Source organism: Castor canadensis, chromosome 10, assembly GCF_047511655.1.
Source record: "Castor canadensis chromosome 10, mCasCan1.hap1v2, whole genome shotgun sequence".
Lineage (NCBI taxonomy): Eukaryota > Metazoa > Chordata > Mammalia > Rodentia > Castoridae > Castor > Castor canadensis.
In genome coordinates this window covers 75,957,177-75,968,798 of record NC_133395.1, presented here as the reverse complement: position 1 = coordinate 75,968,798, position 11,622 = coordinate 75,957,177, and the positions used below count along the sequence as shown (strand labels likewise).

Here is an 11,622-nt window from a genome sequence, read left to right as displayed (position 1 = left end):
CATCTCTAGCAATAAAGGAAATGCAAATTAAAACCACACTAAGATTCCACCTCACCCCTGTTAGAATAGCCATCATCAGCAACACCACCAACAACAGGTGTTGGCGAGGATGCGGGGAAAAAGGAACCCTCTTACACTGTTGGTGGGAATGTAGACTAGTACAACCACTCTGGAAAAAAATTTGGAGGCTACTTAAAAAGCTGGACATCGATCTACCATTTGATCCAGCAATACCACTCTTGGGGATATACCCAAAAGACTGTTACTCCAGAGGCACCTGCACATCCATGTTTATTGCGGCACTATTCACAATAGCCAAGTTATGGAAACAGCCAAGATGCCCCAGCACTGACGAATGGATTAAGAAAATGTGGTATCTATACACAATGGAATTTTATGCAGCCATGAAGAAGAACGAAATGTTATCATTCGCTGGTAAATGGATGGAATTGGAGAACATCATTCTGAGTGAGGTTAGCCTGGCTCAAAAGACCAAAAATCGTATGTTCTCCCTCATGTGTGGACATTAGATCAAGGGCAAACACAACAAGGGGATTGGACTTTGAGCACATGATAAAAGTGAGAGCACACAAGGGAGGGGTGAGGATAGGTAAGACACCTAAAAAACTAGCTAGCATTTGTTGCCCTTAATGCAGAGAAACTAAAGCAGATACCTTAAAGCAACTGAGGCCAATAGGAAAAGGGGACCAGGAACTAGAGAAAAGGTTAGATCAAAAAGAATTAACCTAGAAGGTAACACCCACGCACAGGAAATCAATGTGAGTCAATGCCCTGTATAGCTATCCTTATCTCAACCAGCAAAAACCCTTGTTCCTTTCTATTATTGCTTATACTCTCTCTACAACAAAATTAGAGATAAGGGCAAAATAGTTTCTGCTGGGTATTGAGGGGGGGAGCGTGAGGGGGTGGAGTGGGTGGTAAGGGAGGGGGTGGGGGCAGGGGGGAGAAATAAACCAAGCCTTGTATGCACATATGAATAATAAAAGAAAAATGAAAAAAAAAAAAAAAAAAAAAGAAAGTGACTTGAATACAGAAAAAAAAAAAAATAAGCCTCTCTCATGAGTTAGTTATCGCAGGTATTTTGTTATAGGGACAGAACGCTGACTGATAAAAAAAGAGGGAAATTGCACATGAAGCTTAAGAAATACATGGGTTCTCCTGATGGGAAAGTATGTGAATAAGAGTTTAGAGAATAAGGAGAAAAACCTGGCTCTGCTGGGAGGCAGTTTTTTGCTTTTGTGGAAAAAAGCCCTGGGACTTGGGAAGTTGTTGGAGGGATAGATATTCACTGAGCACACACCTATGCCACACATTCTGGGGTATCCTATCACTTCATCTCCATCCACTCACCTGAGGTGCTGGGAGGGGTATATTTTTAGAACAATTATTTATGAACTCTTTTGTGGATAAGCACTGTTTGTTGATTATAACACAGCCCCATTGTACAGATGGCAAGGCAGACCCAAAAGAGAACCATTTTTTAAACATAGGTTCATTTTCCCAAAGACTATTCTTAAAAACGATGCCTTTTTTCTGCTTTTAAAGTTGATATCCATCTATTGTAGAATATCTTATTTATGTATTAGTATGAAAAAAATCTTAGCCAATTACTTCCAGCCCTAGTATCTTGGTGAATTACTTTAGGTACTCTTTATGAATATGCATACGTTAAAAGTATGCTATAGGGAGTTCATAAATTAGTTTTCACCTTTGCATATCACAAGCCTACTTCTTTGAAAACATATTTGCTTATAGCTATATAATGCCGTTGCACCAGCATGCAGTTCATCTTCTCATTCAGCGAATATATGTGCTACTCAGAGTGCACATTTCCTTTTGACCAGGAAGGAAAATTCCCTTAGGCCTGGTGAATGACCCCAAAGCAGCTGGGCACTGGCTTCCTGCCTCCAGCACCTTGCCTGGTTTCCTGTTCCGTAGTAACCATTCTTATCCCTGTATTCTTGCTATTTAAGTGATTTTCAGTCTTCTGCAAAAATGAGGCTTCTGCTGCAAGCCACAGGCATTCATATTTCAGATGTGAGGCCTGGGCAAACATTAAAAAATAAAAAAATTAAAACTGAGGAGGTGATTTTAACATGTCAGGGTACAGAACCAGCAGTGCATCCTCGCCTTGTACATTGTTTTGAATCTAGCAAACACATACTTTTCATTTTTTTCTAACTCCAGGTCCTCCCAGGCCTTTTAAAATTTTTCTGAAGCGTTTTGACGCTTTATTCATTCAGACATCCATTTTCTGATGATAGCTTTGTCTTCTTCCATCATTATTCACTTCCCTATGAAGTACTGTCAGTGTCTTCTTGACACTGCTGTTTCTCACCTCCTTTTGAAAAGTGTAGATATATAATCATCTGATGGATTTCTGTCCTGTCAATATGTCCAATTCTACATGCTGTCCAAACTCCACAGTCTGGCACGTAAGCATCTGAGGCTGGTCTCACTGTAATTGCTGGGTCCTCTACTCTTCTAACACAAGGCTAAATTTTGAGATTTTTCCCATTCTTTTTTTTTCCCCCTTTTTTGGTGGTTCTGGGATTTGAACTCAGGACCTTCCATTTGCTAGGCAGGCACTCTACCACTTGAGCCACTCTGCCAGCCCAGATTTTCCCATTCTTGTTGTCTTCCTTTTGAACATCTCTGAACACTGAATCATCCATGTTATTTCCTCTGGCCTTTTTGTAAGCTACTTTCATAAAGTTTAGAATGCATAAAGAGGCCTGGCACTTTTACTTCCAACACATTGTTTGTTAGGCTTGCCATGTAAGTTCTTGGGAAAAGTGGTGCCCTAAATATTTATGTAAAAATAATCCTTACACCAAACCGATCAAATAGGTATTATTTTAATGTTACATATGAAAAATCTGAAGTCCAAATGTTAAGCAACTTGTCCAAAGTGACAAGTGGCTGCTCAAAAGGAGGCCCAACTCCAAAGGCCAGTTAGTCTGGTAGTTGTGAAATATGAGGACTGAATAATAGTATCAGTCAAGTTGGAGACCATTATCAGAGATTTTTCAAAATGCTTCTCGGAAACATTGAGACTAGCACACTAATTTATGGAACTCAGTTAAATGATGTCCCCAGGGAAAACCATGTGAGAAGGGATCTGTGCGGGAAGCCAATCTCCAGAACACAGAGGAAAACTGACACTGAGAGCTGAGTGTCCTCAGGGTGTTCCTAAAGATCTCTGGGCAGCCTGGAAGTAAGCATGAGGTCCCAGCTCTGCTGATGCCAGTCACTTTCTGCCCCTTGTATTGTTACAGCAGTTTGTCCCAGTGAGTTGTGAACTTCCCCACATCAAACAAACTTTGAGAAATATTTGTGGACAATGAAAGTCAAATACTACATAGTGTATGAATGTGAAATCACGACATTCTGAGACCAGTCTCTGTCTGAGACTCCTAAAAACCAACTCATTTTCAGAGTCACTTTAGGAAACGTGTTTGTGAGTTTGCCTAATTTTTTTTAATTGGTTGAATATGAAACAGATTGACAATCCCTTTTCCCAAATGTTGATTTACTACTATGTCTAACTCTGTATTTTTTGAAAGCTGTCATTTTCAAATGCAGGTAGATTAAAAAAAAGTTTCAACGACAAACATCTGACATCAATGTCAAAAGGCACAAACTTTGATAGTCAAATACTAGATGTTTCTCAATTTTTTGTTCATAAACCCTTTCAGAAGGGTGTAAAGAACCTTTCCGAACCCTTTCAGAAGGGGTATAAAAAAGGTGCATAGGTGTGTTAAAGCCTTTGAAGAAAGTACATAGGCTTGGAGCACATCAGGAGTCACAGCCATTGGCCTACTGCCAATTTCCAAAACCCCACCCCACCTTGCCTGTGGAAATGGTGCCCAGGGAACTGCTTGTCTTGTTGGCTAACAAGTGACTGTATTACAAAACAAGAATGGGAAAAAAATTGGAATGCCTGCAACAGTTAACAATGATGATGACATAAAAGCATTTTAAATCAAGCTTGGTCAGTCACGGTTAGTCACTTCTCTTGACTTTGAAAAAATACAGCAGAGTAAAGGCTGACACCATGTTGAATTTTATGGAAGTCTCTAACTGGACAAAGGAAAAGAGAGAATACAGAGATAAAGAATAAGAAAATAAACCAAAGTTGTAAGTGGAAGTTATTTAAAAGAAGAGGAATATTCTACAACAGATGAAGAGATTTTAATTTCTTTTCACATTAAACATTGCTTACCACAATCAGCTAAAAATTACTGTAACATTGGTCAAAATGACTTCATAAAACTAAGGATAAACGTTATAAGAAAACCTCATTTAATGTGAATGATGATATTAGATAATCTTTCATAAGATACAACTTATCTTGAAGAGAAAGCAAATAGGTCAGATCAGGGATATACGCTGAGGTTTTAATAATTAAAAAAAAAAAAGCTTTGTCTTGTCCAGAACTCTTAAGAGCGTGGGACACTTTAAGTAACAGAGATGAGTCAGACACATTGCTGGGCAATGGCTCATGCCCACAACTCAGGCTTTATTTACATTACTGGATCTATGCAGCGCTCACCGAGGTAAGTGAGCTGCTGTTTTTGGCAGAGGGTCTTCAATAGTCGCCTTGGATATGATTGATCCTATTTTAGCCATTAGGTAGTCTAAGGAATTGATTTTAAAGGGAAAGTTCAGTGTATTTCCATGTATATACTATTAAGGCATGTAAATTTTTGGTGTTTTGGGCATATAATTTTACTTCTACTTTTTATTCTTCATTTTGCACAACTCTGATATTAGGTATTAAGCAAGATAATTCTTTCTCTACTAATGAGTCAATCTATCCCATTTAGCAAACTCTAAATTGAAGTCCTGAAAAGGAGAACTATATAATGTGAGAGCACAGAAAAATATTCTGAAAAACAAAACAATATTTTAACCATCATAAAAATAATTGATAGTCTTTAACTTTGGAAAAACAGAAAATAATTAGAATCAAAATAGATACTAAATATAATTACCAGCATTTTGTTTTACAAAAGAATACAGCTGTTGATGGCCAACTGCCCAGGTAACTACTAGATTCTTTAGTCAACACTAATAAGATTCACATTTGAGCTAGTCAACAAAGCACGTAAATATCCAACATCTCTTGAATATAACATATTAGTGATAGCAGAGACTACATAATTCTACCCACTATTGTGACTATGCACAAGTAAACCGGGTTAAATATCAAAGATACACTGGGAATGTTCCCAAAATAACAAAATATTAAGTAAATAAATTTTAGGAGATTTGGAAACAAAAATAGAAAACAACTTTAACATGGATGAGATGGTGCTTAAACAATTATGGACCTAATCAAGACCTTTAAAATTACCAACAAAATGCACTACAATATTTTTTTATTTAGTTTATAGGAAGAATCTATAAGTACATGTTGCAGAAAGAAAATGTTTAGTGCTATTTACATTCATTTTAAAACTCTGCTCTATACAAATTTAATTCTGATCAGTATGAACAATATTTTTTGTAGAGCTACTGCATATAAAGCCTTTTCATCAAAGCATTACCAATGAATAAAATAACCTGACTGCATGTAGACAAAGCTGACCATTTGAAACCATTTACACTTAATGTCTGTAAAGGCCGAGCACACTCATTACGTAGAGAATATAGTGTCAGTCTGCAACTTCATTTTTAAAAAGGCTAAAGTTATTTATATGGAGTATTGTTCTAATATACTACCCGCCAATCTATATTTGAGATCTACAGTTAGATATTTTATAAGTCTTTTATTAAATATATTCTACATATATTTGTAATTTCATCCAGGAAGAATTTCTTCCCAGTGAAAAAATATATAAAATCTTTCATATTTTTTACAGGTTTAGATGAAACTAGCTCATGCTTTAGTGCTGCGCAAATGTTTTTAGCATCTCAATCTTTAAATTATTGGTATAAAATGAAAGAGTGGCATCTTTAATCATGTATGCCTTAAAAGTCAGCTTTTGATTTTAATACAATTGCAAGCACTAATACCAAATGCAAACTACATAAAAAATGAAATTAGTATTATGGAGTTTTTTTAATTTTAAGAACTCATCTGAACTCTAGTGAGTAAGCATGGTGTGAGACACAATTATGAATGAGCAGTAATTAAGGAAAATTTCAATTTTCTGATATTCAAATACATAAAATGATCAGTCACTGAGGTTTTCGAATGTTTCTGCAGGACAATGAAAGCCTCTGAGTGACTGGCACCCTCCCCCATTAAGGCTAGAGACGCACTCTCACCCCTTCTGTGCTGTCTGAAGGAGCACTCAGCGACGGAGGACTCGAGTGCAGGGACGTGTTACAGAAAGAAAATTAGTTTCATCAGCCCTCTACTGAGTGCTGCTTTTAAACAACAGGCACATTTTGTTTTTTCATTTGTTGCAGAGAAAATAGTCACACTCAGTTTAATATTCTGTGCCAGTACAGCCACCATGGCTGACTTTGGTAGAATTCACCCAACATTTTAGTTTCCTCTCCACTTTTCCTCTCAACTTGACCCAGTAATTAACTCCATTGACTGCTGAGTGTCTTCCAGTGTGGAACTGTGTAAATGAGTATTTCTAGGTACCATAAACTCTTACAATTCTGCTGATGAGGAAAATAATGTCAATCTTTTTTAGTGCAAATTATATTTGAGACACTTGATTTGTTAGTTCTGGGTGATGGAAATTTTTGTGGCAGCAAAATGGTTTCTGCTGTGAAAGACAATTTGTTAACTTTTCCCCTGGAAATTGACTGCATTCAAAAACTAATATATTTTAAAACTGCTCAACATAAACAAAAATATAAGAAATAAAAAAATCATAGTGAAAAATGTTCTTGGTTCTGTTTACTTCATGAGAAAAGATGCCAATATGCATGAGCAATTCTGCCCTGTGGATTTGCAGGCAGACTTCCTAAAGGCTTCTGAAGCTCTGCTGGGTCTCCTCTGTCCCAGCAGCATGAAAGACAGACGTCACACCACACAGGCAGACAGTGTTTACAGGATCACACAACAGTTACTCTCTCCAGTCTTTTCACGATTCCTCTGACCTAGGAAAAACAAAGAAAAGACTTATTCTAAGAATGCTGGAACTGCAGGGAGGAGAGGTTAGGATAATAAGTGTAATCAGAAATAGATTGGTTTTTCTTAATGTTTGCATTTTTAAAAATTACAAGCCTGTAATAAACGATCTTTTAATTTTAGCATGCTTCAAAAATGTCTGGTTATTTGCTTGACAAGCTCAATTCACAAATCATGAAAACTCTTTCCTTCAGAATGTCCAAGAAAAACCAGCCAGTTTTGAATGCTGCCTTGTGGCTCAAGTGAGATACTTCTCCAGGGCACAGCTTACCTTGAGAGTTTGGCTCTGGCAGTGTCTCTCTGGCCACCAAATGCATCACTGTTGTTTTGCCAAAAGGAAGTTTTAATGCTATGTAAAAAGTAGAAGACATTTCGTTACACACACAGCGATCTGTTAAAATCACTAATTAGAACTGAAACCATTTAAAGAACTGATTGCTTTCTGGGTGATTTCCTCAACAGACTGAGCTTCTCATCACAAACAGCATCTCTACAAAATGCGATGAGTTCAGATTATCAGGTTACTGCTACAGTTTAAAACAGGTCTGGCCACTGGCGTGACACATGATATCCATATTACTAAAGGAAAGAGATAGGAGAAAATACATAATTGGTTAATACCAGTGACTATCTTTAGAGGAGAAAAAAGAAAGTATTTTAAAAAGATTTTTTAAAGCCTACTTTTTTTTAGCTTAGGGAAATTTAGATAGGTTTCTAAATTTAATTAAATGTCAATTGTCTAATAAAATTATTGCATTGAATAAGCTGTTCTCATGTAGAAACAAGAAAGGGCAAACTTAATTTTAAACATTTATTCTCAACCTTGTCTTCTTCAATTAGAAAAGTTTTCTTTAAAAGGTTAGGTTGACTATCTCAGTATTAACAATCACTTTTTAATCAAGTCTTTAAAAGATTATCTCACTCAGTAAAAATTTTATTGTGAAATATTTCAGACAATAGAAAGAATAATGTAACATCCACTAACCATGTTATTGACACACCACTAAAACAAATACAAGCCTCAAGTACCATGGTGAATCTCTTTGCTATCCTATGAAATTAGAAGCAGAGAGTATATCCAGCTTCTAGAGCTGTGTAGCTGTGATGTTTTAGTTCTGATATCTCCAACTACTTTCTCTTCATTAACTACAAATGTAAAGCCTGAGATCGTTATTCAGCATGTGTGACCTTCCTGCCACCTGCTTTTCAAATCTTGTTTAGAATCCTAATTATCTCCAATATTAGTCCTAATTCACAGAATCAAGTTAAATTTCCAAAGCTCTTAGGTGGCTTATTATTAGAAATTACAAATTTAAATGGTAGGGCTATTATTTCTCTTTTCTGGTTGAATCTTAACTAGAAACAATATTGATGCTAACAATATTAAAGATTAAGGGAGAGGAATAGTAGAATCTAAAATGCTTTCTCTTTTCTTCCCTATAGATGCCTCTTCTTTCTACTATGACACTGGACAATATCCAAAAGAGAGGATTTCAATCTTTAGTGTACATAAAAATCACCTGGGATTTCAACTCACAAGCAAACTTGGAAAACAGGGGTAGAAGAGAGGGGACATGCAGAAATCTGCATTTTAAATGAGCATCCCAGGGCCTGGGTATAGCTAGACCCTTGCCTAGCATGTACAAGGCCCTGGAGTCCATCCCCAGAACCACAGAAAAACTAACTAAAAAAGACTTACAAATACATGAGTATCCGAGGTGATTCTCAGAGCCACACTTTTTGATACAATGAGCTGGAATCTACTACCATCAAAGCTTCTTCAGCCTCTAATTAGTAAGGCTGTCACACTCCATCTTTCCTTTAGTGGAGTCATATTTCATGAGACTTACAAGGATACACCTCAAAAAAGGGGATTCAGTGAGCTGTTGCAAGAGACTTGATAACCAAAAATTTAAATGCAAAAGCTAATGAACCACAAGATTGCAAGAATGGCTGAACCAGGATGATCACTTGAGTCTAGGGGTTTGAGGCCAGCTGGGGCAAAGCAGAAAATGGCCAGGCTCCTAGTTTAACTGTCCACAGAGTGAGTGACTCCCACAACCCTTATCTATATCCCTACAACTGCAAAGTCACACTCTGCTTGAACATCTCCTATAACAAGAATCCCATTGCTTCTTTAGGTAGCTCAATATGTTCAAATATTCTTTCCTATACTGTATCATCATCATCATCATCATCATCATAAACTCTGCCTGCCTTTGCTTTGCAGCTATTGGTCCTAAAACTAGTTCACAGAGCTACAAAGAGCAGGTTTAGGGCCATACCATATCAAGCAAGCCCAAGCCTTCTTCCAGCCATTTAAATATTTGAAGATAACTTACATCACTGTGTGTACTATCTTTCTTTATTATGGACCTTCAAGAACACAGGAGACTAAAAAGAAAAACTGATCAACATCTCACTACATTGAGCAACTGAAAAGGTCCAGGGTGTGTTCCCACAATACCTGTCCACATCTCAAAGGCCAGAGATGGTTTATTTTTGTTTCTGAAAAGTGTGACAGCAACACAGAATGACAATAATAATTGTATGAGTCATTCTGATTACTCCAAAATGAATTCACTAAAAATACTGATAAAACTTATAATTTAATAAGAATGAATCAATCTTTTTGATTTGAGCACAAATTCTATGATGTTTAAGATAACACTGGAACATCGGGGCCTCGATAGGAAGATAATTAAGAAATGGAGTTGCTAGGAAATTGCTCACCGAGAGCAACATTCAGAGAGAGATGGAGATTTTTTAATTCAAGATCTTATTTAAGTCAAAGAGAACTTTTAAAAAGACTTTTAAAACATGACCCCATTTTTTTTTTTTTTTGGGCAGTGCAGGGGTTATTTTGAATGCAGGGTCTCAGGCTTGCTAGGAAAGTGAGCTAGGCTGGTGAGCTACTTCACCAGCCAAGACCCCATTCTTAATGAATGTTAAATATAGCCAGGGAACTAACAGTCAATTCTCACTTAAAAGTTGGTCCATCTAATTACACAAAAATTATAAAAAGAGCTACAAAACAAACAAAAAACCCTCTAGTTTTAAATGGCAGTTATCTCTTATATATCACAGCATTACTTAGACCAATTATAAACTCCCCCCCAAACTGGTGTGTGTGTGAAATCATACCCTAAAGTGTTCTACCCATTCGACACTGTCAAAATCACTGCAGGCATCGTTCTGGCACTTACCACAATACTTTTACAGTGGATGTTATGTCTGTCCCATGTATCAGCTACAGTACCTAACCTTGAAGGGAGACTTTTATCTTACTCAGCCCTATATCCCTGAGTATTTATTAGTGTTGGCACACAAGAACAGCTCAATAAATATATGCTAAATAAATTACTATTTAACCTTTAAGGACGAATAGATTAAATTTTACAGAAAAAGGTCTGACTACATTGAAACAAAGACATTTTTAAGCAGATCATTTCTTTTGCCTGTAAATGTGTAACTATCTGAATATATGTGAAACACATATACTAAAACAACACTGATGATGATAGAAAATGTACCCCAGAAGGGGGCACTATTAAGCTGCATTTCCTCAATCACTTACTTATAAAGAACAATAGCTAACAACTACAGTCTTCACTACGTGGCCAATACTGTTCCAAGTGCTCCAAATATATAAATGATTTTACCCCTCCCAATCCATGAGGTAGGCACTGTTGTAATCCTGTTACCAATGAGGAAACTGAGACACAGATTTTAGTGAAGTTACTTGTCCAAGGCCACACAGCCAGTACACAGTAGAGCGAGGATGCAACTTGGACAGTCTAATTCCACAGTTGCTCTTTCAGTTAGTATACTACACTTACTTTTATTCTCACACAATTAGTCAAACTGAAAACATTTCTGCATCACATACAAAAAACCAAACCCAAACTTTTCCCAGGTTGTGTGCCCAATTTTAGCTTAAAAGCATTACATCTCAATTATATTAATCATGGTACAATATTCATGTACAGAATAGTGGTTATGGACTCCTATACTGGGATAGAGTTTACTTCGTAAGGTAGTACTAAAACAAAGTTTGACCAAAGGCAAAATGTAAAGGAGTAGGCATACCCAAATAGGCAGAATTCAGAGTGTGAATTATCATTTTTTAGTAAGTTAAAAGACACTAGCACTTAAAACAAACAAGTAAATAATACAATCACATGGCAGACGTTAAGTCCATTACAAAGGTGAATATTACCTCCTAGAGTGACGTTCCCATGTAGAAATCGTCCTTGATAAATGAGCCGTAGAATATTTGGACTGCTGACCTGCTCTTCTTCCCAGTCTGAAAAGAATCCAGGGAACTGGTCAGGTGCACTTCAACACACAACTGAGGTACTACTGATTATTTAAAATCCAGACACCAATCAGGTAAGTACCTCCCAGAAGACACTTGGAGCTTCCTAATAACTGGAATAGTTCATTCACCCACTACAGCCTGTGTTCTTTTGGGTTTTTCTCATTAATCAGCAAGAAATGCA

At 36.8% G+C, this 11,622-nt stretch overlaps 1 protein-coding gene across 1 annotated transcript in view; it reads right to left on the bottom strand.

The window, feature by feature from the left end:
- Nucleotides 1-4,064: 4,064 nt before the first annotated feature.
- The window catches only part of Ubl3 (ubiquitin like 3), a 65,747-nt gene continuing 58,189 nt past the window's right edge, over nucleotides 4,065-11,622 (bottom strand). The window contains exons 3-5 of the mRNA XM_074043620.1: nucleotides 11,340-11,426; nucleotides 7,392-7,469; nucleotides 4,065-7,089 (exon numbers count right to left, since the gene is read on the bottom strand). Of these exons, the coding sequence (XP_073899721.1) occupies nucleotides 7,037-7,089; nucleotides 7,392-7,469; nucleotides 11,340-11,426 (218 nt within the window). The 3' untranslated portion in view covers nucleotides 4,065-7,036. The remainder of the gene's footprint in view (nucleotides 7,090-7,391; nucleotides 7,470-11,339; nucleotides 11,427-11,622) is intronic.